General features: G+C 36.5%; 1 protein-coding gene across 3 annotated transcripts in view; it reads left to right on the top strand.

The window, feature by feature from the left end:
* The first annotated feature begins 8,206 nt into the window (after nucleotides 1–8,206).
* LOC100726437 (zinc finger protein 709-like) overlaps nucleotides 8,207–27,773 on the top strand; it is a 28,523-nt gene continuing 8,956 nt past the window's right edge. The window contains exon 1 of one of the 3 annotated variants that reach the window (XM_063233821.1): nucleotides 8,207–8,339. In XM_063233821.1, coding sequence (XP_063089891.1) covers nucleotides 8,256–8,339 — 84 coding nt within the window. In that variant the 5' untranslated portion in view covers nucleotides 8,207–8,255. The remainder of the gene's footprint in view (nucleotides 8,340–27,773) is intronic. The other 2 variants (XM_013143304.3, XM_063233822.1) reach the window with 2 other exon arrangements.

Here is a 27,773-nt window from a genome sequence, read left to right on the forward strand (position 1 = left end):
CATGGGCTCATGTTAGATTTTTTTACTAGGTCAGTATAGGCATGATAAACATGTTCATGTACAAGGGCATCACTGTTATGTTCATTAGATTTGGTATCTTAAATGAATATTCAGTATATTTTATTTCAACTGTTATGGTTGTTGAAATATTTCCTCTTTGTACCTCAAGGAACATCTGTAACAACTTCAAATTCATTGAGATGGTAATGGACTCTACACCAAACACATTACACTTTTTCCTGGGTTCAGTGCTGTCAGTGTACTGCAGTGAAACATATGTGTACACATGTACATTATAGTTTCTTTCTCTACCTTCTTTTGAAAAAATTTATAATATTGCCTTGTCCAACCTGAGGGGCAGTACTCCTACTATGGATCCCTAAGGGCTTAAACCTGGGGGACCACTGACTACTCAAATGAAGTGTGAAACTTAAGGACAAAAAGAACCAGTAAAGCAATCACAGTCCAAAGCTTGTGAAGCTCCATAAAAAAAAACCCAATAAAGATCTGTGTCCAAAGGCTGAACACTGGTGTCTGGTATCTTGTGTGAAGACAGCATTAAATATCACAGCTGTTTAAGACAATTCAAGTAGCAGAAGCTTCTGTGTTCCACTTTGATTTTTGTTTTGGTTCACAAGTGCCAGGTCACCTTCGACATGCCACTTTCCTCATAACAGTTACTTCCAACTCACATCATTGGTCTATGTATCAATTATTTTCTCTAGATAAACACACATATGCATGCAGTTTTCATGTTGTGTCTTCATCAAGTCACCGATGACAAAATAATCAAAAGCAAAACCTTTTGTATTACTACATGTCTATATCTTTACATTGGTTGTCAGAAAGTTGTATATGCATATTAAAAGCACATCTCAACTCTTCATTTTAGCTTTCCATCCCCATTCTCTCCCTTCTATCATTTCTTCATCCTGTTTCCATTTTTAAAATATTTCTCATTTTATAATTATAATGTAAAAACATTTTCTTATATAAGTAAAATTAAACACAATACTTCCTATAATAAAGGCCATCACCTATACATAGCAGCTTCTTGAATGCACAAGTTGTATAAGGATTTCAGCATCATTCCTGTGTTTTGAAAGGAAAACCACACTATACAAGTCCAATGGAGAGAATTCCAAGTAATGGATATGAGGCCACATTGAGACACTGGAAATGGAGAGCCACAGGTGTGAGGCATGAGCATGTGAGGATCACAGCATATGAGTTTGGTGCATGAAAGCAAGCATCAGATTCACCTTCTGAAAATTTTGATGCAGGGCTGCCTAGAATTTGAGGCACAAGTTTTGCTCCTGTATCCAGTATGCATGACCAGGCATGTGGCAGCGCGGGATGTGGTAATCATAGTCCCTCTTTATCCACATGTTGCTTCTGCCAGCTTAGTAGGATCTAATATTAAAAATTCCAAATCTAAAAATGATAAGGTTCAGATCATGTGCCTTTCTCACTAACATGATTAAATCACATGGCACTACAATCCATTTCTCTCAGTTAATCTGAGATAGCTATTGTGTGATGTCCTATCATGACAAGGAAATTTGAGTACAATAATATGAGGGACAACACTCAGAGAAAGACAGCACAATCACATGGCCCTACGACTTTGAAAACCATTTTAGTATTAAGTAATATAAATCTCAACCTGTGCATAATTTATCAACTACATTTTTTCATATTCTTATTGAAAAGTTCTTGTTCTGGTATAAATTACTGTACAATTATAGCAGTGATCTAACGTGGCGAAAGGCCAAAGTGGGAATGCTTACCACTTCCTGCTTCTTCCTCATCCCTAATTGCAGCTCCCCTTGTGGTTCACATGCACAGAGAATTCCAGTAGGTTCCTCACACGTCATCAATATCCACTCCATGTGCCACTTCAATCAGAGGTCATATAACCCTCTGCCTCCCTGTATCGTCGAAGGAGATAGCCCAGCCCCAAAGGGTTGTGTGCTCCTTTCCATGTCCTCAGCTCAATAAACCTGTTCATTTTGTACTTTGCATCTGTATTGTGCCATAATACTCTAACACATATATGTATATAAAATGCCATGTGTTTGTATGTATGTGTGTATATTGTACTACTGTCTACTATTGAAATCATACATTGGGCACATGGAATCATATGCTTATCAGAAAAGGAGAAATTCCTTTTATATTAATGAAGAGGTACATGACTCCTGTATGTCTGTTTTATCACAGCAGAAGAAAGGACAAGTTTTCTGAAGAAGTCACATGACTGACTAGCTTGCCAAAGGACCAAAGGCATGCAAACTGCCCAAGAACAGCCTCTGTTCTGCTCCTGTGTCTGAACCACACAGATACTTGAAAATTTTCTATCTTTGTCCCAGGGATATAGCTTGGTTTCACATTGGGCGTGATTGAATTTGAGAAGGAATAAACCTGGATCAGATATAAATCTTTGAAAGGAAAATGCATTCATAAGAAGTTCAGTATTTACTCTAGAAAAAATTGGTGGGTGAGTGGTAACTGAGGTGTGGTAGAGAGACAGTGTCAAATGACAAAGAAAAACCATTGCCAGGGACTGGGGATTTAACTCAGCGGCATAAGCGCCTGCCTTGCAAGCAGGCAGTCGTGAGTTTGATCCCCGGTACTGATAAAAAAAAAAAAGCAAAAAGACAAAAAAAACAAAAAAGAAAAGAAGAGAAAAAAAAAAAAAAGAAAAACCATTGCCAGGCAGACCACCTAACAATTATCACCTGGACTTTAGGAGAGCTACTGAGGCTCTAGGAATGGGAGAGTTCATGTTTGAGAATTTGTTTCTCCATCCAAATTCACACATACTAGTATCTGTAGATCTCTTTGTACCCTCTAATCCATTTTTGTTTGCCCATTTTTAAATTCACTAAAGTGTCTTAGCATTTCTACTTTATTAGTTAATGTAAAATGAATCATGGATTGTCACAATGTCACATTCAAAGATTTAGATTCAACATTCTTGTCTTAATCTGTCAGTGTTGTTGTGATATGGGTGGATCGTATCCAAGTTGAGGCCAAACTGAAGCCAGCAGAGAAAGAACAATGAATTTCCCTTGGTGCTTTCTGGACAGCAGTCGGCCTCCAGCTGGAGAGAACACCAACAGAATGAGTGTGAACAGTGTAAAGGTGCAGAGTGGTGAAGGGCTAGAGACTCAATGCAGAAGTCATGAAGCCAGCTGAAACCACAGCCATTGAGTGTATACCTCCTTTCCGAAGTTGTGGTCCTATTTTCCTTATGAATTTTTACTTGCAGTTTTCATTTTGGCATGCTTTGACTTATGGGTGTTAATCTATAATTTGTATACATTAAATATTTGTTTTCAAGCTTACAAAAATCATTTTGAAGACTTGTCAGTTTGAGGTGCAGAAAGGTTATATAGAAAGTTTTTAGTACATACTGAGAATGATGCATAGGCCCTTAGGAGGGAGAGATGTACTACAGTTTGGAACTGGAAATTCAACAACTTATAGTGCTTTGGCAGGCAGGGGAGGATGTCTTGCTCACATAGACATGATATAGACATAATAATGCTCTCTTCAAGGAGGAATGTATAATTTACAGGTAAAAAATGAGATTTATTCACAAGTGAAAGGGAATTTCCCAGGATTATTGTTACATTATTGGTTCCTGATGAGTTAATGATTGTTTTTTTCTTGATGGAGAGTTATCCTAAAGGTATTTAGTTAAATTTAAATGTTGAAATCAATTTTTAAATTAAAGATCTGATCTTCAATGGTTACGTTCTAGTCTGATTATATAGACTTGTACCCTTGTTTCATGATGTGATTCTGATAACAAACTTTTTAAATAATATATTTTGCATGTAAGCACATGGAAAAGGTTAGGGAGTATTCCTCACAGATAGAGAGCATGCTTCATGAGAATGACTCTCTGGAATCCACCTGCTAAAATGAAGGCAACAACAACAACAAAAATTACCAAATTGCTGCTCTTATCACCTTCTCAATACATTCCACATTTTCTCTATTACAATCTACGTAATATTTATACTCAAGAATTGAAGGAAAATCTCATAGGAGTTTATTTTGCAAAAGTTAGCTCTATGTGGAAATATTTATTCTGCTTTATAAGAATTCTAAGTGTCTAAGTACTAAATCTAAAAGAATAAATAATTTATAAATTATGTTTCTGAACCTTGAGCTATTATTTCTCACATTATTTTCACAATCATTGGTCTCTTTTTAAACTTCGTTTTCTAACCATATTTTCTCCTGCTTTATTTGTTGGCTTATTGCAGGTAGATTTGCTGGTAATTGCTATCCAAATGCTTTGAGAATTCTCAATTAGGTATTTCCTCCCTGCCCAATTTAGTAAGAAACAATTAACTTACCTTTACTCTTTAATTATTTTAAATCATACATAAAAAGTCCACAATCTTTTTAAATCCCTCCTAAATGAATTGTTCTTTTTAATCAATACTTTCCTTTTCTGAAGCTTCATACAGTAATATTAAACTGTCTCTCACTATAGGAACTGTCCACCCCATATATATTTCTATAATTGTCATTTCATATGAGGTGAATAATTCAACCCTTGCCTCTGATCCTATCTTAAAAGCACATTTCCAAGATTTTTCCTCAACATATAATTTGTTTTGATAATTATCTAAAATGCTATTCCACGGGTGTCTTAAATTACTGGTCATTCAGCAATTGATAGACATTTAAATTGGTACTACTTGCCAGCTTTCATGAACAATAAAGTCTAAACATTCAGGGGCAATATTAGTATTAAATTGTATCTTTTGTATATATAGGAGAAGGTTTGGTGGGTTTCATGAGAGTATTTATGCATTATGAAATGCACCATTTGAGAGACATTGAAATGCAGTTCCCTTGGAGACTCTACAGAGATGCAAATTATCTGAGCAGAGTTGGTGCATTTAGGAAATAATTAGAAGTAGACATGTTAGGTTGATAAGTTGCTATGCTATTCACAACTCAAAAAGAAACTATGAGACTACAATACATTTTCTCTCTTTCTCTCTCTCTCTCTTTTAATGTGTGATATTGTTTATGATCTCCCATTGAGAAATATCTCGCACCATTTGAAATTATGATCCACTTCCATTTTAAAAAAAAACCAGTGTACACTTCTTTTCATTCTACCTTATTGAATGTGAAGTACTGTGTTTACTTTCAGGGGTGAACTGATCATAAAATAACTGTGTTTTTTTCTTGCAGAAACTTGTAGACTTTTCCAACATGACTTGCTCTTTACATTTGCAATACAAGTTTGTGAGTTATCTCCTTATCTTCAACAAAACTTATTACTGATCCAGTGTATTTCATTGTAGTCTTACTGGTTTCTTATTTTCACTTGTTATTAATAGATATGGTCCTAACAATTTCAAATTCTTGTGCACTACTTCCCAAGAATATCAGAAATACCAAGATTTTTTTTTCTTGCTTGAAGATGAATCACTGTGAGTCGGTGGGAAATACATCAGTACTGTGAGCTGGGCTATGTATGGGGGCCTGAAAGCACCTCTGTAAATTGCAGACAGACATGCAGAAAGACCAATCTGCAGAACACAATTGTAGAATTTAATGTTTACGTGGCAGTGCTTCAGGTCTGATGTGCAAACTTTCTGCCCTAGGAAGTCTTAGTCTTTTATCTTGAGGCTCTAACATAGTTGACAGCCCTCGAATGGTGATTGTGCATCCTGCCTGGCTCAGCCATGTTTAGAGAGTCACAGGGTGGGGAAACAACCACTGTTACCTAGCTTCAAAGGTTACACATCACTATCTTAAATCAGAATGCTTCTGCAACATGAGCCTGCCTCCTCATGGTCTACACTCAGACAGTGTTTAATAATGACTTCTTTTCATGCTTAGTGCACCAACATGACTTTGCTTCAAACTACCTTTTCTTTTTTTGGCACTGAGGATCGAACTCATGACCTAGCACTTGGCAGGCTGGCATTTATGCTACTGAGCTAAATCCCTGGCCCCCAAACTATTTTTTCTACCATCAATGCTGTTTTAAAATTGCCTCAGAAAATACACTGTGTCACTCAAAGCACTGAAGGTGAAGTGCCACCTCTTTTGTTGAGCTAGTGAGTTTCACACTATCTTCTTTCACACTATCTTCTTTCACTATCTTCTTTCACTCACAGCACCTTGTACTTTAAATTTTCTCTTACTATCATCACTATGAGTTTCATTCCTAGTTGGTATGAAAATATTACAAATCCTGAGAAGCAATAATGACTGTAAGCAAAACTTTTCTCTGTCCTCAACTTTTTACAGCTCAGATTGTGAAATTCTCTTTTACCAAGATTAGGAACTTGGAATAAAAGGTGATGAGACAGGGTTCCATTTGTCTTCAGTGAAGTTTAAAGACTGTATCAGAGACTGAGAGAAATCTTCTGTAAGAGGCAACTTTGAATAAGATGTGAAGCGTGTCCACAAGTAATTCATGTAATGAAATGAAGAGTTAATTTTCAATAATAAAGATAATATTTAAATTTTGGGCAACCTATACATGAAGTGTTAGATTGATTTGTAACAACATAGGATATTAGAGTGATTTCCCAGAAAGCATTGTCATACACTCCTTCACAAAATTGTACATATTCTTCTTGGGTTCTTCTAAGTGAACACTTACAGGCAAAACTTTCAGGTAATAAAGGAAGCCTCCACCAGCTTGTAAGATAATGTGTAATGCAAGTGCATGTATCTGTAGCAGTCTCTTTGAATTAGGCATAAGTTCATGGCCAGATGCCTGTTTACACTGAGATAGTTCTGTCTGTCTGGAGGCAAAGGAGATGTAGAGGAAATAAGTGATTTTGATAGGAAAGAATTTTGGAGTCGGTTTATCTACATATATAAAAATATGTATGAAGAACAGTAATTTAAAAGTCCCCATTTATATCATTGTTGGGGAAACAAATTGATACATTTGATGAATTTATGGAAATGTAGAAACCACAAAAAACTGAGTTGTCTAGGGATGTATTTAATAACTTATTTAGTTACAGGTACAAAATAGCAACATAGACAATTTAAGAAAAATAATTTTGTTTTGTCTCATTGTTTCAGATAATTCAGTCTGGGTTTGACTATTTCCAATTGAGAAATATCTTGGCAAACAGAAATGAAGTCGAAAAGATAACTTCATCACTTCAGTGAGCTACAGTGTAGAGAAGGAGCCTGAGAGTAAAGATTAAAGAAACAAATGTACCAGACACTCCTAGAAGTGTACTTTGCTAATCTACTACACATCTCTCAGTCAAAACAAGTTGCTAACAAGTGTAGCACATGGTTCCAAGCAGTGTATTCTTTCCAGCAATATTGAAGTCCTGAAGAGTCAGAGTTTCATTCTTTGAGGAGTGAGCTACAGGGCATGGTGAGCTTAGAGTTTGAAGTCTTTAGCTGTCCCTGCCTCATCACATTTAAATGGTTGAATGGATGAGTGGGGGAAGGCTCCATTTCAACAATCAATGTGATATCATGCTTGTCAATATGCTTACTTTCAGAGTTCAGGTTTTTGTTTAATGGCCCTAGGAGAGTAGACATTTTTTTTGCCATTTTGTCCTCACTAGTCTTTTGCAGATTATTATATATTGAATTCTAATTTCTTCATTTACACAATAATTGTGTGCCTTTGCGGGGAGGCAGATGTTTATTTATTTATCTATTTATTTATTCTTTGCTGGAAAAGAATAGATGGAGAGAGATAGTGTGAAAATCCTGAGAATGAAGTTTACTGATTCACTCCAAAATATTGACCTGGTATGCAACCTGCTCTCCCTCTAGTCGATGTTTCTATTGGTCTAGCCTCAGGATGTTTTCTAACATCAGGAAACTGATTCTGTCCTAGAATGTTGACCCTAGAACCTGCTGAATACATTTGTGTCCCATTTTCAGCAAAAGTGCAGGGAGTCCTTAAGGAAAACAGAAGCAGAACTGAAAAAGCAGGGAAAAGCCCTTTAATGCAAGTATCCCTCAGGCAAGGTGAATTCAACAGTGTGTTAGACAGTCTGGTCCCCAAGTGGCCGCGCTCCATTCTTCCACTGGGAACCCGCTTTCAACTGGCTGGCATTTCTTTCTCCCTCTATTCCTGATGTAGAGGGAGGGCGATAGACAGGGACCCAATCAGTGATGAGGGGGCGGGCTGTATGAACTATCCAATCAGGTGGGCCAAATTTGGAGGGCTCTTCCGGTGTCATGGCCACTGTGCGTTTCTCGAGCACACTGTCCAGAGCAGAATGCTTACTAGACCGTCTCCTGTGGTTTCTGCTTGCTACAGCCTGCTTAGGAAAGACCCTGAGAGACCCTCAAGCCACGTAATGGTGACGTTGTGGGATGGGATCCCTAAAATGGGGTGAAATTAGGGTGAGATCTGGCCAGAAGTGGTCACACCAGGTGTGGTGGCTTGATCCTCCGTGCTTACCCTCAGCCCCTGAGGTCCTCCTGCCCTGGCAGTGAGTCATTCTCTGTCCTTTTTGGGCCTTGTTGAGGCACGGCTAGTTCTGGGTCTTCAGTACCCTCTCTCCACAGGGACACCACCCGCCCAGAATGCTGTTTTGTCAAACCCTGTGCCGTCCTGGCACCTCCAGCATTCTGTTGTGAGTGAGAGGTTTTGCGAGACCCTGACTCAGATGTGGTTTGTGTTGGGGGCAGCTGTGTGGAGCTGGATCTCTGGTCTCATTTCTGCCAGCAGCAGATCTGGAGGATCTGAGGTTTATAAATGTCTATGATGCAGGGTTTCATATCGACAGTTTCTTTGTTTCATTTTTTGTATTTATAGTGAGATCCTAATTTTCCCTTGTGTCCTCACATTGCCGAACTCATGATGTGTCGACAAATTCCTGAGAATTCAGAGAAGTGTGGCGATGTGTCTTTCCAAACACTTGGTGAACTCCCGGGTCCCACAGAGGGCGATGTAAAAGACATGCGTACCCTACTGAATTCTTTAGGTGACACCCTTAGGCTATTGAAATGAGGACTGTTAGAGTTTAGAATTCACAGAAAGATGGGGGAGATGTTAAAGTCCTTACTAGGGCAGGGGAAAGTACCTGCTAAGGATAACTGCCAAAATGGATTGACTGTTCAACCTACACTAAGAGAGCCCTGTCCTGGGGCATATTCATGGAATTGTTATGTGTGATAGGTGTATGAGTGCAGAGGGCTGGGGTGCCATTTCTAAATTTATGGCTATAGAGCTTGACCTAGTACTAAATATTGTTTAAATACTGAAGTTCTCTCTCTCTGAGGTCGACTTTAAATGGTGTAATAGAGTAGAGGAGAAGCTCGGAGTAGGGTTTATGCAGGGATATCAATGATTGGAAATGTAGTTTAATGAAGAGTACAAATAGTAGCACTCACAACTTAGAAGATTTTCTGTTAAAGTCAGGTTGTTGTTAGGGTAAGCCTGAAGAGAGAATTGTGTGCTTGTTTGGTCTGTGAGGTGGTCAGAAGTCACAGGCTTAAAGATAGAAGGGGAACTTAATAATAGGTAAATATGTTTTCTGTTCTCGCTGATCAGTTAATCTAATCCTTTTTGAGGTAGTGTTGGAAAATAGGAAACTGTCTGGCGTAGGTTTAATTAGTGTAGACAATGTTGCATGCAGCTGAGTTAGTTAGAAACATTACAGGCAGTCAGACATGGATAGGTCTTCCAAGGAGCCAGTGCAGAAGCCTAGATATCTTACAACTGTGAGGGAGACAGACACCTCCTGCTGTGGGCCAGGCCTCAAGACAAAGAATCAAACAAATGCATCCACATCCTGAGAACTGATACTCTAAATAGTTCCCTATCACCCTGGGGCAGCCAGGTGTAACCATCCCAACCTCCTAGGGTAGAGTCACTGCTCTGTAAGAATGCCTGCTTTCCTCACAACTTGCTTCCTCATTTGTCCCCATTTTAATCAATTTTACCTGAACTATTAATCTTATTGGCTAGCTATAGTTATGTCCCAACTTATGCCCAACTGCCTTGTGAATTCCTAGTTTTCCCTCACCTTGAACCCATCTCACCCCATGTTTTTGCTTTATCAAAGTCCCTGGAAAAGACAGAGTCCTTGGCAACCCACTAAGGATCCATTCTGTCTCTTTTAGACAGAACCTTTCTTTCTCTCAATAAATATATTCTACTCTTAACCTCCATTGTTCCTAAAATTCATTTTTCAATTTTAGAGACCATGAACTCGCACCGGACATAGGAAGTTGGGAGTTTCATTCCCCTTTATCAACACCATCATTGAAATAGAATTAAAAAAATTTCCCTAGGATACAAATGATTTCAAGTTGTGCATTATATTTTTATTATACAGGAACTGAATGCTGGAATTTTTAAAATTTTGCAATCAGGTCTTCCTAAATTGATTGGGGTAGTGAGACCTTTTGGTAGTGTTTATACCTTATTGACTTGTGGGATGTGATACATATGATGCTATATGAGTTTAAGATTGAGGTTCTTTATTCACTAGAATTTACTAAGATTTCCTTTGCTTGTGTCAAGTAAAAATCAGAGAGGTGTGGTGGTTCAAACATTTACTCTTAGCCACTTGGGAATCTGTGATGAGAGTATTAATCCTGGCCTGGACAATCGATCAAGACCCTCTTTTAATATGATATATAAATTCTGTGATTTATTTCCACTGAACAGTAATCCTAGGCCCTGTAATAAATCTGCAGTACTAAAGAATAAAAGTAAATGATTAAGTGGAAATCTTACCTTGAGATTTTTACTTTATGTTTTGGTATAAGGTGCAGTAAGTGCTCAGGATGGTGGACAGCAGTAAGCAATCTCTGCTGTGGCAGCAGCAGGCCACCAATGGTGAACAGTGATTTACAGTGCACTGTATTCAGTGACGTGCATGAGCTATTTACTGTATTATGAATTTTGTATTGTGTTGCATCTCTTTCCCCAAACATAGATCAAGAAAGTGTGGTGAGCAAGTTTTAAAAACCTAAGGCTTGGGGGCTGGGGATTTTAGCTCAGTGGCATAAGCACCTGCCTTGCAAGCAGGCGGTCGTGAGTTCAATCCCCAGTACTGATTAAAAAAAAAAGAACCTAAGGCTTTGCAGTAATGTTTGCTTGATCAGGCATATTCTGTATATTTTCAACACATTTTGTTTTCAACTTCCTTTCCATTGATCATAATGTTTTCTCTTTCAAATTCAAGTAGGGCATCCAGTTCAATTCTTCAAAAAGTCCCCTATACAAATCATACTCACCAGCTTGATTTCTTTGGTGGAGTAATGGGGATCAAACTCAAGATCTTGCACTTGCCAGGCTTATGCTGTTAAGCTAAATCCCTGGTCCTTGAGAGCTGTTTTAATCAGGTTCCCTAGAGCCACAGAATCAAAGTAATAGTATAAGCAGTGTTTGAAAAGGGGACACTATGGATTTTTTGCTCCTTTGTTTGCTTTGATTTCATTTGGTAGTTATTATGATTATAAAGGGGGCTGAGAATGGGGGCACATGCCTGTAATTTCAGCACTTGGGAAGCTGAGGCAGAAGGACTGTCACAATTTCTAGGCCATTCTGGGATCCATAGTGAGTTCATAGTCAGCCTGAACTACAGAATAAGGCCCTGTCTTACAAAATAATAAAATCAAATAAAGTAAGAGATGCTCCTCTCTTTTCACACTGTCTGACTTGCATCACCATAACAGGTGGGTAGGGTGGAAATTTTCAATGACCAGACACAAATCTGAGCAGTCAAACACAAATCACCAAGCATGTGTAAGGCTGAAGAAAAGTTACTTCCATTACAATTTCTAATTTATACTGATTTGGGGAAGTAATTGCTTTAAGCTTGGGAAAACATCTGTCTTTCTATACTAGTTTGCCAAGTCATGGAATCTCATTCCATGACATTAAGGAGCAGAAAGCAGAACTGTCCAGAACTTTCATTTCCAAGGTCTTTCACTTTTCAGTGATTTGTATCTCTCTGGGAGAAGAGATGACCATGGGCCTTTGTTATATGTTCCCTAAGTTATAATTGACTGCAATCCTTGAGTCCCTCTGTGTTCTTTTGGGTTTCTCACATGCTGAGGACCCACCTTTTTTCTATAACATGTTACTTCAGGACAGTTATGCTCGATGTCAAATCTATGTGTTAGAACTGGACTGAATTTGACAGAATTGTGGTGACTCTGGGTGGTGTGAGTGTTGGAAGTTTGGGCTCACCTGTTACCAGGAGAACTTTTTATTGTTCAACAAAAAACACAACTTTGAATTTTGATGTGAAACCTGGAAAAGACAAAGGTCAACTTTTAATGAATGGGTGAGCAGTTGTGTATTTTCAAAATTAATCCAGTGGAAAGAAAGAAAGTGTACTCTGGGAGGATGGCTGAGAAGCATGTTACAGTTTCCTAGCGGTGCATATTTTCCTCACCATGTGTGAGTGAGACACTCTGGACACATGGAGCACAATGAGATAGAGATGGTGTGTAAACTCAGGAATATGTTTAATGTTCTGAGTGAGGGTTCTCTTATGAATTTCTTCCCTGTCATTTCTTTTGATACATGTTGTTTGTAGAAAAGGAAAAAGGTTTCCTAACGGGCTTAGAAATTTTGTTTTATGATTGATCCATACCTATTTGATTTGTTTTGCTATTTGTTTACCTATTTATTGGGAGTTGAATTATAAGGTACACTAAGCATAATGTCTGCTACCAGATAATGCCTTGTAGTTTAACAATGGGTATATGTTCTCTTTCTTTATTAAAAGAGCATACACAAAAAAATGAAAATGATGATACAGAATTTCAAAACAAAGTAGTAGGAAATGAACACTAGTTAATATATTGCATGTTATCTTCAAAGTAGTTCAGATTAGAAGATTTAGGCATGAAAAAAATCAAACAAATAGTGAAAGCACAAGCTGTTCTTTTTGGTGAACTGACAGATTAGTAGTATAGTTATCTATCTTGTATATATATATATATATATATATATATAATATACACACTATATAATCTTTTCCCTTTCTCTACTCCTTTGCCGTATCCCAGTTGTTCTTTCCTTTCGAGCTCTTTCTTTCTCTTTCTTTTTCACAGTATCTATTGTACATTTTGGATCTTATTTATTTATTTATTTATTTATTTATTTTACAAAACTAGAGGACTTCATCTGAAGAAGCAAAGCAAATTTAGACATAAACTAATTTTTTTTACATTTAACACACACATGTATAAACCTCCACAGAATCATGGTTGTGGTGAACAGACTTGACTGTGCTCACTTCTGCTTTGTCTCTTTGATTTCATCTGACTACACTCAGAGGTGGCCACAAGATGGACTTTTGGGTGCTCTCTGAGAGTACCACCTTGGCATTAAGCAGAGTGTTGCTAGCTTAAAACTCTTTGGAATTTTGAAGAAGTTGATAGTTGAAGATATTATAGTACTTTAATCCACCAAAAAGATTATATGTCATTTCTTTGCCATAAGCTATTACCCACAAGGTTGCAGGGAAGTTCATATTTCAGCTACTTCACTCAGTTATTTCACTGTGTGAATTGCCTTGCTTTTAGGTGTTCTGCAGTTGCTGATTTTATTGTCTGCACAAAACTAGCCTTGGCAGGACTTGGTTCTCTCTTCATCAAATGTGATGTCTTTTTTTTTAAAACATATCCACTGCTGGTGCTACAGCCTCTGTCCTTTCTGGCCCTCTGGGTGATGATGTGCCCACCAGCACGACCTAAGTATCTTATCCTAACCCATGGAGGTGACTTCAGCATGGCCTGAGTCCTGTCCTTAGTAGCACAGTGCCTGCAGCCATGCTTCTCTGCAAAATGTGCAGTGACACAAGGAGGTTGCAGAGAGACTCCTGACTGGCATGTGGGACTATGATATGTTGGGGTGTCCTGTCTCCCTCCTCTCAAGTGCAGACTTGGCATCATGGTTTATATCTAAAATGTTCCTCACAGGTCCCTGTGTTTGTAAGTTGTTTGGAATGTGGGTGCCTGTGCTCATCAGTGGAATCATTGATTGATGTGTTCAATCAATGTGCTGTTAGGTTGTGGAACCTGGATGAAGGTGTGTCACTGGAGTGTGACTTGGAAAAGTGCATTCTGTTCTCTGTCTTTTCCCTTCTCTCCCTGCTTCCTGGTGGTTTTTATTCTATCTTGATTGTTTGCTATCCTATTTCTGCCTTATTCCCAGCTAGTCATGGACTGAAACATGAGTATAAAATCTCTTCCATTACATTGTGGTTTGGGGTACATTTTCCCAGTAACAGGAAATTAAGTAAGACATCTATTAGTGGTAAATTTAATAGGAGTTTACAGTAGAAGGTCAGAAACCTGCAAGATATGTTCTCAAACTTGTCTTCATTATGATAACAGTAAATGCCTGTATTTCTAACCACTGTTTCACAATGTAAGTCATTGTCTGAAAATGTAAAAAAATATTTACCATGATATCAATGAATTTCAGTTTGAGCAGTTATCAAGCTAAATATAATTAAATCTACCTCACTGAAAGAAATAAGAACAAAAGTTTCCATTACTGTAAACAATGCCAAAGATTTGGAGGTGGGACTAATTGTTTTGAAGGAGCAAATAAAGTAACCTTGCAAGTAACATCTTTCCAAAAGGGTCTCTCCGAAAGGGTTAGCTGGTAACTGCTGCTCCACTTGAAGTACAACATCCTCAAGTAAATGTGATTTGGCTGTGAGTGGAAAGAGAAATGGATACCACCTCTCATATAATCTTTGCAGCCGTGGATAGTTTGTAGAAATAAGAAAGAAATGCTTATTGAAGTAGCTCTTTTCCTAAATGGGGTAGGGATGTAGAGCTTAAGCTCCAAATACCAGTTCTGCATGCATATCAATTGTATGAAGTGAAAGGGCTTTTTGGTGAGGGAAGGGGTGAAGAAGAGGGTCAGAGTGTGGGAAAGGCGAGGCTGGTGGAATATGACTAAGACAGCTTCTGAAGTAGAAAAGATTTCCTCTGGAGACTGGAATATTTTTATGTGACAGTAAGCAAGGGTTCTTGTGCTGGCTTGGGTTCAATATGAATCAAATATTAGAGACCTAAAGCAAAGAGAAAAAAATTAGAAATATTAATAAGCCTGTGTTACTAAGTTATTAAACACACAAGAGGTAAAATTGGAATTTAGAAAGTTTTGTCTGGTCTTACGGGTTAAAAAGTTAGGAGAGTAGGGGCTGGGGATTTAGCTCAGCAGCATAAGCACCTGCCTTGTAAGCAGGCAGTCGTGAGTTTGATCCCCAGTACCGATAAAAAGGAAAAAAGACCAAAAAAAAAAAAAAAAAAATTAGGAGAGTAGCATTGTCTGTCATCAGATGAGTACTTTGCCTTGAATCCAGGATTTTTTCTTTTCTTTCTTTTTTTTTTTTTTTTGGTACCCAGGATCGAACTCACCACCTTGCGCTTGCCAGGCAGGCACTTTGACACTGAACTAAACCCCCAGTTCCAGGATTTTTTTTAAAGCTACATATATTTAATAAATGATAAAAAATTCAATTATTTTATTAGTAGTAGCATTTAGTTTTAAGAGTGCAGTCTCACTGTACAAGCTGAGGGTTTGACTTGTGATATTGCTTCATCCCTGACAAAAGTGTGATTGAAGATGTGGATCCCCAAGCCCAAGCCCAGCTCTGGTGGGGAATTTATAATCACTTCTAATTATCAATATAATAATGCTTGTTAAGTTAGACATCAACTATTTCCTGTTTTTAAGTCTAGAATGTTGTAATATTTGCAGGTAAAGAACATGTGATTAAAAAAAAAGAAAAGAACGTGTGATAGCCAGTCTCAAAACCGATAAAAATGAAAAAGACAAAAAAAAAAAAAAAAAAAAAAAAAGAAATGCTTCAATTCTTCTGGATGTAGATAGTGTGTAAATTTTACATTTGTTTTGTGATAGAATCATTTTGGAAAACAATGTATTTTCCCCTGATTCTAGTACTGGGACCTTAAAGTTACCATAATGTTTGAACTGTAAAAATGTACATTTTAAAATAATGAGGCCCTTTGAGATTATTGTCTTCATTTATGTTAATAGAGTAAGTCAGGGTACCATCACTTGGTACCTCTGTATAATGATTCATGATGAAACTGAGCTGAAATATGCTTTCCAGCAGCGTACTTACTGGGATCTCGTTTTATCAGAATCATGGTGGCTCTGGGTACTGTGAGTATTGAATTTGGGGCCTGCTATTTCCCTTGAGAGAATTATTTGAACCACAGTGCAGCAGGCTTCTTCCCCATCCTGCAGTGTCCTTGCTTCTTTTCCAGCAAGTTGTGTGTAAAGAAAAGAATTTACCTTAAAGATTTAGAAACTTTTCATCATGATTTAACCAAAAGGATTTGATAGTCTTGGTGGGCAAGTAAGAAAGTGCACCCAAAAAAAAGTTATGATTAAAATATTTTCTTTATATTTCACACAAATATGCATAAAACTCCATAGAATCATGATGCAGGTGAATTCAGCAATTGTGGTTACTTTCAATGCTTCTCTTATTTCTTATCACTACACCTGATGTAGCCAGTGAATGGATTATTTTGATGCACTTTTTGGCTTTTCCTCATATTAGTAATTAGAGTGATTGTGGAAATTTGAATAAGTTACTAATTGAGGCTAAAATAGTATTATGCACAATAATAATGTGTTCTAATCATATTTACTTTTCATAATAGTGATAGGAAATGATCATCTGTAGTTTCTTTCCGTGTCTCTTATGCAGAATACTGTTGGGAAGGTTTATATCTCAGCCATGTCACTCATTTTTCCTACTGACTCTGCAGGAGGATACTTAAGTATCCAGTTGAATTCATTGTTCTTTTACATTTATACTCTCTATTGTTGAGGCAGCCAGGATTAGTAACTTCTTCTGAGAACTTGAGGTTGATAATCAAATGAAACAGCTCAGACTGAGCTGCTAGTCCTCAACCACATTTGCTCACAAGTAATACATAGAAAAGAAAGTGTGAAATTCCTAGTCCCTGGGCAAAACCTGGGACTATTGTATAAGTGCTGTCACAAGCTAGTAACACCCTCAACAACTTCACAAGTCACTCACAGGAGCTAGTGGGAAAATTTTGGTCCCTGCCATTTCATCAATGAGAGTTTACATGTCTAATGCTTTTGCTGCACTTTAGGTTAGATGTGAAAAATCACAGGAACTTCCAATTGGTCGAAGGTCTCCAGCAAGAAACCAGTGCAAGCCTGTTGGCTTACGTACTGCCCAACTACCCACACAAACAGAGAAGTTGGGGCAGCTACTTACTGAGGCTGCCCAAAATCTGAGTGATTATCATCCAGGCTACAGAATACCTCTACAGCAAGCACCAAAAAGGGAATGCTCCCTATAATAACCTTGTCATAAAAAGTTGCATTGCAGAAAGAGCATTAATTACTACGCATTAGAGTGCTGCTCTCAAAACAGATTTAGATGGGAGAGGGAAAGAATAGGCAGAGAAAAAATGCTCTGAACTACTCCAGGGAACACTTAATTAAAAACTTAGTTTAAAGGTACTGAACTTTAAAAATCATAATAATCAAATATTTTATGGCAAATAAATGATGATCATTCTATTTGTATCACAGACAATAAATCAAAGCTTTCCCATCCACAAAGAGTTCATAGGAAATAAACTATAATGGGATAGATTTGACTCACAAATAATATCCAACACTGTCAGAATAAAAATAGAACACTTGTGTATTTAAACTGATTGCTGCTCTGAAGAAATTTAAGAGCTCATCTGTATTACTCATTAGCCTTAGTAATAGGTTTAGGATTACAGAATTCCTCTGTGGTGGGGCTGAACTGAAACAGTTTTCAGTAATGTGTCAGCTGTACTTTGATAGCGCCTCCATCTTCCTCCAAAGGCTACAGCACCTTTGCCTCATAGTCAATGAATCTGCAGTGAGGAATTGTGGTCAGACACCCCTAGTAGTAGCACCATGAAACCATGATTTTTGAATGTCTGAGTTGTAGGACTGCAAACACCTAGTAATAATAATGTATGAATACCACAGCTTGCCATTTAAATATGTTCTGATATATTTTGTCATGTGTTCATGATTGAAATAAAAGTAGGCAGTATCCCTCTTCTATCATACATAAGTATTAGAATTAAGGAATACGACACAAATATTACATCTATGAGTAAACAAGTTAAATTTCATATCTGCCACTGTTACTGAAATGTGCCTTTGGAATTCTTAAATTTCATGTGAATTTCTGTCCAAAAATCTTGCAAGGGTACTCTGTCTTTTTTTTTTTTTTTTTTTTTTTTTGGTCTTTTTCATTTTTATCGGTACCGGGGATTGAAGTCACGACCGCCTGCTTGCAAGGCAGGTGCTTATGCCGCTGAGCTAAATCCCCAGCCCCCTACTCTGTCTTTTTAATCATCAACATTTGTATTAATTTAACTATCTGACAATAAACATCTTTTGCTGAAACGTTAAATAGTCATATCATAGTTCAAAGTAACTGCACATAACAATTGAAGCATGTTAAGCTATGCAAATTGAAAAAAATGATGAACTGTTAAACTCACTTAAGGTACATTCTAGTCAAAATAAAAATGGAGATGAGTATCCCCTAAAGTTGGAAATTGATTTTTTCTTGTACCTTGGAAAGATACTCAGGTACTTCATATCTTCTCCCAAGAGGAAAGAAAGAGTGCTACTGACTCTTCCTTTTTCTTTCTTTCTGAAAATTTTATTTTAAAGAGGGTAAAACTAAACATAACAAAACAAAACAAATCAGATCAGAAGAAAACAATGTAAGTGACACAGATTTCAAAGTAAGACAACTGGAGATCATCACTGGCTATCATAATGTCTCTTGTTTTCTTCTAAATAGTTGTCCATATCTTCACACACAATGAATTCATACAGAACAAAATAAGATTAAACTGATCAGAACAGATTGATGAAGGCATTTTAGACCTTCAAAACCAGACAAGAGGGAAATCAACAATGGTTGCCATAAGCTCTCTCATTCTCTTCAAAATAGCTGTCTACCTTCATGTATGTTGAAATTAAGCACTAAAAAACAGATTAAAATCACTCTGAACAAAGAATAATAGTATTTTTGGATTTCACAGCATGATGCTACTGAATCAGCACTGGGTACCTTAGTGACTCTTTTTCTTCAAAGTAGCTGTTCATTTCATTATGCATTATATAATCTGTTGTCATAAACTGTTTAGGAAAAGTTCTATGCATATATGAATATATGTATACCTGTCTTTTCTGCATTAGAGGGAAAAACAAAACAAAACAAATTGCTAGAAAAATACAAAACAAAAAAGACAAATAAATAACTACAGCAAAGAGTCCAAAGCACTGACAATATAAGCCTTCCAAACAAGGTGGTAAGAGCATAACTAGGGTTATGATTTTACATAATGATCTTCAAGAGTTCCTCAGATCACCATACAATAATATGCCCAATTGTTCCAGTCCTATCAATGTTAACTATTTTGTTCCAAGAACTTATACAATTTGTAGCACAGTCACCTTAGCAATCCTAAGTGTGTTTATATAATTTTCAATATTTTTTTCTTTTCCCTTCCTTTTTCTTTTTCCTGATTTTCCTTGGGATGTTATTTTTTCCCCTTTAAGGAGATTCTTATCTTTTCACAGTACTTATTGTGTTTTTTGTATCTTATGTACTCTTACCATTTCTTATACTAGGGAGACTATACGATATTTACACATGTGAGTTTCATTTATTTCACTTATGAGTATGGTCTCGAGTTGCATCCGTTTACTTATAAATATTTCAATGTGATCATTCTTTATAGCTGAGTAGTACTCTATTGTATAAAAGTACCACATCTTTTTATCCATTGCTTAGTTGATGGGGATTTAGGTCCAGGATCTGGCTATTACAAATTGTGCTGCTATAAACATGGGTGCACATATATCACTGTGGTATGATGTTTTTAGTTCTGGAAATATGCCTAAATGTAGAATAGCTGGTAGTTGGGTCAAATTGGACTTCCAATCCCAGCTTTTTGAGAAATCTCCAGACCGAGCTCCACAATGGTTGCACCAGTCTACGCTTCAACCAACAGTGCAGAAGAGTTCCTTTTTCCCCTGCAGCCTCTCCAGCATTTGTTGTTGTTGGATTTCTTGATCCTGGCCATTCTTTCTGGAGTGAGATGGAATCTCAGTGTGGTTTTAATTTGCATTTCTCTAATGACTAATGATTTTGAGCATTTTTTCATGTATTTGTCATTGGTACTTCTTAATCTGAGAACTGTGTATTCATCTCAGATGCCCATTTTTGGAATGGGTCTTGGAATTTTGGGTATCTGATTTTTAAAAATTCTTTATATGTTGTAGACATAAGTCCTTTGTCTGAGGGACAGTTCACTAAGATTTTTTTCCAGTTTGTAGGTTTTCTTTTCACTATGCTGGAGATTTCTTTCAACATGCAAAAATTGTTTAATAGGATGTGATCCTAGTTATTGATTCTGTGAAGTATTTCGCATGCAGTTTGATTCTTGTGCGTGAATTCTTTACCTACTCTTTATGTCTTCAAGATTTCTGCCTACTTTGTCTTTCAACAGATTTAATGTTTATGTTTTAACACTGACCTTTCTAAGTAACAAACCAAAGTCTGCAGTAGAACTAATATTGGGGAGCAGAGAATTACAAACAAACTCTCCCAACAATGCTGTCAGGATTATCAACATGCAATGCCATAGATCTTCAGCTGCTTGGGACTTGAATCCATGCAATATTTAGTAGGAAGTTAATTTCACATCAGTGTTTTCTTTTCAAATCAGTGAAACTCGTCATGTTTTTGGCAGGAGTTTCTCAGCAAAATTGAAATTTTTTTCAGTATTTCAATAAATATTTATATGCCAATCCTGTTTTTCTTTTAAATCAAGTTATAATCGTTATTATATTGTTTCAACTTGAGAAATTTAGAGGTTTACCTAAGTGAGTCAGCAGAGAGGCAGGGTCCTCACTTTGTAAGTATCTTCAGCGTTTGCAAGAGGGGTGTATGGGAATGTTGGGAGTATTATACCCACCCTAGAGTGGGTAGCCTGCTTAAAATATAGGAGAGGTAAAGAGACTTGGTCTCCCCCTTTTTTTCTGTTGTGGCTTTTGCTGTCTGCCAACACCATGAACTTTTGCCCCTTTGCCATATCACCCTGCTTTGCAGCCAGTTGAATAGGGACTGAAACCTCTAGGAAATGTGAGCTAAATAACCCATTCCTTCCTTAATTTTGAGCATTGAGTATTTTGTCTTAGCAATGAGAGAAAAGCAACTAAGACACAAGGAGAAAGTTTTCTGTGCTTAATGTATGTTGATGGTGAGATCTAAATTATTAAGAGCTATTCCTTCATAATTTTTCTTTAGTGGGGAACCACAGCTTTATTGAATTGACATAGGTTTAGTGAATGTTAAGACTATGACAAACACTGTGATTTTTTTCTCAGTTGATCTTGTGTTTGGTGGGATGATTCTCCCAGTTATTTTCCAAAATGTTGCATATTAATCTTGAACCATACCCATGCAGTGACCTAGTGTCTTTCACCTCAACCCTTGTGTCACTAATTTATGTTTATTGCCTTATGATACTACATACTAATTTTGGTCTCGTGACTCAATAGTAGACAGTGAACATGGTTTTTTTAAATGTTATTTTAAAGGGAGAAATGTAAACAAAAACAATGATGGAGAGTTTCAAAATGATAATAAGAAGCTAACAATGAATAATATATTCTGTATTGTCATCTTCAAAGTAATTGCTCAGATTAAATATAGGCATGCAAGATCATTCAATCAATATAAGCACCAACAGATCTTTTCAATAAACTAAAAGAAACTAGGAGTGTAATTATGTTAGATACCTTGTGTGTGTGTGTGTGTGTGTGTGTGTGTGTGTATTCCCCCCCCCCCCTTCATTTCTCCTTTCCCCCATCCCAGTTGTTTTTTCCTTGTGGGTACTTTCTTTCCCTTTTTCAATATGTATTGCAGATTTTAGAGCTTACTTACTCTTTAAGTTTCTTACATTATGGAGGCAGAATGATGCTCATACATGCATGTGTATTTCTCTTCTGAGTATGGTTTCTAGTTGCATCCACTTAACTATAATATAAAAGCCTTGAGTTTGTCCTTCTTAATAGCTGAGTAGTACTCTATTATATAAAAATACCACGTCTTTTTTCTTTATACTGAGGATTGAACTCATGGCCTCATGCTTGTCAGGCAGGTGCTTATACCACTGAGCTAAATCCCTGGCCTTAAAATACCACATCTCTTTTATTCATTCCTCAGTTGATAGGAAATTGGATTCTTTCAAGATTTAGCAATTACAAATTCTGCTGCTATAAACATGAATGCACATATATTGCTGTTATATGATGTTTTAAATTCTTCTGGGAAAATACCCAGAAGGGGAATAGCTGGATCAAATGGGACTGCTAATTTTAGTTTTTTGAGGAATCTCCACACTGATTGTCACAGTGGTTCTAACAGTCTGCACTCCCACTAACAGTGGAGAAAGGTTCCTTTTTCCCTACAGTTCTGCCAGCATTTTTGTTTTTGATTGATTTCTTGATGATGGCCATTTCCAGAGTGAGGTGGAATCTCAGTGTTGTTTTAATTTACAGTTCTCAAATGAAAAATGATGTCAAACATTTTTTCATATATTTATTTGTCATTTGTATTTCTTCATCTGAGAAGTGTGTATTTATGTTGGGTGCCCATTTTTGGGTTGGGTCTTTGAACATGGGAAGTCTGATTTTTTTTTTTTTTCAGTTCTTTATATGTTCTAGATAGAAGTCATTTGTGTGAGAGATGGTTAAATTTTTTTTCCTGCTCTGTGGGTTTTCTTTTCACTTTGTGGCTGATTTCTTTTGCTGTTCAGAACTTTTTAATAAGGTGAGATCCAAGTTGTTGATTCTTTGAAGTACTTCCCTTGCAGTTTTTTTTTTTTCATGAACTCTCTGCCCACTTTGTCTTCTACAAAATTTAGGGTTTCTGTTTTAATATTTAGATCTTTGATCCATTTTGACTTTAGTTGGTGATAGACACAGATCTAGTTTGGCAGTTTTTCCAGTACCATTTATTGTAAATCTAAAAATCAAGTTCAGTCACCCAAGTATTGTAATCCTCTTTCTAGTCTACCTTACAATAAAAAGTTATATTTGTAATCCCATTGAGATGTTATTGAAATCCCAGCTGGTCAATTCCAATCTACCACCACCAATGCAGTCAGTCCACTGCAAGAGTAAAAACACAAAGGCAGCGTATTCCAAGTTAAGGACAGCTAAGGGGTCCTAAATCCAATCTTTGTGAGGATGTGCAGACAAAGGCCCCCCATCGTAGGCCTCTCCCAGCATTTATTATCTTGTGAAAAAAGGCGGGGGGTTGCTCAGGGATGAGAGATAGTCAGGATGTCAGGGATTACTGAGTAACTTGAGCTGGCTGGCCAGGTGCAAGAATGGCATCTCTGTAATTTGCAGAGATAAAGATGTGCAGAAGGATCAATTTACATAACCCAATTAAGATAACAGTGTAATTGTTTTGGGGGACTATCGCTTTGGTTTGTGATATGCAAACTCTTGTTCTTTGGGGAGTCCGAGCTGTTTGCTCTAACATCTCACCAGTTCAATCCTGTATGTGGATAGCACTATGTGAGGAAACAGGACTGTCTAATGGCTATAAATTTTGCATATTAGCACCTAGGCTAGCCTTATTTGCAAAACTCAGAGCCAACTGAAGAGAAGAAAATACCCTAGTCAGCCTTTCACATATCAGTATAAGGAAATGAGTCTCCAAGCAATCAAAGTCACAGTAATTGTTTTGGATCCAAAGGGAGTCACTGAAGTTGTCTCTCACATCTGTGATGGCTGCACATAACACCAGGTCTAGCCTTGTTTGCCATGCTCAGAGTTAATTGAAGAGAAGGAAATACCCTAGCCACCCTTTTATATATCAGTGTAAGGAAATGAGTCTCCAAATATTTAAAGACACAGTAATTGTTTTGGATTCAAAGGGAATCACTGGAGTTGTTTCCCACACCATTTATGAAAGAGGTTGTCTTTTTTCCTCTGTACATGTTTGGCCTCTTTGCCAAGGATTAGTTGTCTGAGTGTGTTTGGAGTTGTGTTTGCATCTTATCTGTTCCACTGGTCCTCAGTCTGTTTTTTTTGCCAGTACTATGCTGATTTTATCACAGTAGTTTAATAGTATAATTTCAAGTCAAAGATTTTTTTAGTTGCAAAAGATATTTCTTTGGTGAATAGCATCTACACTAACTTGGAAAATGACAAATTTATTTCTATAGAATTACTTCATGCACATACTTTTAAAGAGAAATAATTCTACAACATCTAACACAAACGTTAAACTGATCCTTCTCTTTCTTGTGACTAATTTTCATTTCCCAGAAACAACCATTTTCAGCTTTTCAGTTTTTTCCTAGTCCTTTACTACATACATCAAAAGATTTGTTCATTCTTTTTCTTAATTTTTAGTTATTTTGAATGTTAGACATTAACTTTCTTTTAGTTAGAAAGGATCAGGTTTTTTATATGTATTTTCCCCTTTCCCCAAAAAGTCAGGAATTTTGATGCCTCTTGCCTTTCCTTTGTTGCCTAGGATTGCCTTTGTTATTCTAAGTCTCTTCTGTTTCTAAATAAATTTTAGGTAAAACATGCTTATTTCTGATTTGTACATAATACCTAAACAATTCCTTCATTCTTGGACCCAGTATGTTAGATATGAAGTCCATGTGTTTTATCTGTTTACAAAATTTCTTTCAACTTTTTCTCTTATGTAGAGGTCTTTAAGAAACAATGAGTAGCTGGGTGTAGTGGTGCATGCCTGTAATTCCAGTACTCAGGAGGCTGTGGCAAGAGGATCACCATAAGTTCCAGGCCAGCCTGGGTTACAAAGCATGCTCAGTGCCAGGCTGGACTGTATAGCAAGACCTTGTCTCCAAAAACAAACAAGAAGAAAGAAAGAAAGACTAGTTTAGAAACTGTATTTATGCCAAGATTCAAATAATCAAATGAAATTTTTCTTTGTGTTTTTGGTGATAAGTTTTATGATAGGTTTCTCATCTTGAGATATCCTTATCTTTTATCAGATAAACACCACTTTCCTATGATGTACTTGTGTGCATGTGTGTGTGTTCCTGTGGACTGACCCTGGCATATTGCACAGGCTAGGCACCTGAGTTATCATTTAGCTATGTGTCAAAAAGAGAAACTATTATCTCTTACCCTTGCGTTTCACTAGGTAATTATTTATCCTATAGTGAAGTATTGCATGCCTAGCTGTAATGTGTGTGTAATTTCCTTTTCCTTGTACCCACGTACTTGGTGAAAAGGTTTAGGATACTTATATCCCCCCATGCCACATGTCCACCAGAGAGATCGATGGACTTTAGCCGCTGGGGGGTGTCATCTTTCTGCGTGTTCTCAGAATAAAGGCCTCTTTTGTTTTATACTTTACATCTTTTGGAAATAATCCTATCACTTGGTTTGAGGTAAATATTGCATAAATCTGATAAAATGAACAGTAATTTCTTACCTTTACCGTCTTTTCTTGGATTATAGGCATGTGAGACCATGCCCAGTTTAGTGTATTTTACATTTATTGTAATTTATTGATACATGTTTGTAACATATAATATTGTTACTTTAGGGAATTGGCATGTGTATATTGCAATTGACAAAACTGCATCTCAAGCAATATATTAAATATTTCAAGAATTCATTTGTATATCTTCTGTGATATGAGTTTAGGGAAGGAAGATTTTGATTGACATTTTGGTTGTTTTATAGTTTCTTTGAATTTCCAGCATCTCTCATCTTTTAGTAATTGATTTGAAGATTTACGTGTTTCTAAGAATATTTATCTACTGGCTAAAATTCGTTAAATCATAAATTTGTTACACATTTACATCTCTTTATTATTGCTTAGTAATAATGATATGCACCTGTAATCACAGAAGTCATTTTTGTGTGTTTTGTTATCATACCAATCTCGTTATAGCTATCATATTTTCTCATTTCCAATGTATGTGTTCCTCTTTCCTTGATTATTGGTTGCATGTTTTTGATGAAGTGTGTTGCAGAACATATTCTTTATATGCTGAGTATTCTCTTAAACTTCTCTTTTTAAACTTCAATATTTTTATTTTTAAATTTTATAAAATGTTTAACTTATTTTAAAGAAAAAAATCAAAAACCAAATCAAGCAAACACACAGACAAAAAATAACTAAAGCCATATAAGAACAACAACAGCAGCAGCAGCAGCAAGGAAACATTTGTGATACAGGGTTTCCAAACAAGATGATAGGAATTTAACAATGGTTGTTATATTGTACATTGTTATCTTCAAAATAGTTGCTCAAGTTGCCAGATACAGTCTTGCAAAGTTGTCCAAACACTACGATTTCCCTTTAAGCATTTTCTCCCCTACCATGAACTTTAACATTTTATACCAAAATTATTAGCTAATTTTACATGTATCTAAATTTACTTCGTGATTTACTATTGAAATAATAGATTATTTATTGAATGCATTTTGTATCAAAAGCAAATGGTTGGAATGAGAGTGTAGTTCAGCGATGGAGCATATACTTTTTTGGACTAACGTTCTGGATTCGTTCTGCCCCCATATCAGTAAAGCACATAAGACTTGTAACTCTGTTGCTTCTCTATAACTCTTAATTTTTCTTTATTATAGTGAATATAATATTTATATCTGGCAAATAAAAATGCATATTTTGTCATAAGACCTATAAAGATTACAAGTGTCCTAAATGAATTTAAGAGTTACTGTCTTGGGGCTGGGGATTTAGCTCAGCGGCATAAGCACCTGCCTTGCAAGCAGGCGGTCATGAGTTCATGAGTTCGATCGCAGTACCGATTTAAAAAAAAAAAAAAAAGAGTTGCTGTCTTGTTCTCTGTCATGTAAATATTCTGAATATATCTTATGTATAGTGCCTATTAGAAGAAATAATTGTTGCAGTAGATTTCTGAAGTTTGTCAAAATTGGGCCGGGGATTTAACTCGGTGTCAAAAGCACCTGGCTGGCAAGTGTGAGGTCATGAGTTCGATCCTCAGTAAAAAAAAAAAAAAAAATTGAAAATTTACTCATCTAATTTTGTATTAGTGATTTAACTGTTTCAACTTACATCTCTGACATTCTTGCCAGTACTTGAATTTCAGAAAAATTTTAAATATATTTGCAGTTTTACACTGGTTGCCAGCAATACAAGCTCAAGATAAATTGCCCATTTTGATACTGAAATTGTGATGGTCTTGCTTTAGATATTTTAGAAATTGTGTTCACAAATGTGTATCACCATTCTGAGCTCCTTACATTTGCTATACAACAGGAAGTTTGATGTCTGGCATGAAAAACAATAAATACAAATATAAAAGGATATAAGTCAGTACTTTCTAAATTGTTAAGAACAAATGAACTCTTGGGGAATACATTTTAAAATATGTTCAAAGATAAGTGCACTATGAGGTTTATCATACCTCTTCATCCATTCCTGTCCTAAATGACTCCAAATGCATGCATTTTCCTGTAGTCAGTGTTAATAAAACTGAATAAATTGCTAAACTCTGGCTTAAGCCCTTAATATACTCTTTCGCCATGGTCAAATGTTAAGACCTTTATTTCAAATAGTTGTATTAAAAATACTGAAAGATCTGGCAAGTGGTTCAGAAGCATAAAATTTATAAAATTACAACTTGAGCTGTGCCACAGCCTAATTTCCACCAGTGTGTTTTCATTCTGTTTT

Source organism: Cavia porcellus, unplaced genomic scaffold (assembly GCF_034190915.1).
Source record: "Cavia porcellus strain 051 isolate PalLab524CR breed Dunkin Hartley unplaced genomic scaffold, mCavPor4.1 scaffold_23, whole genome shotgun sequence".
Taxonomy (NCBI): Eukaryota; Metazoa; Chordata; class Mammalia; order Rodentia; family Caviidae; genus Cavia; species Cavia porcellus.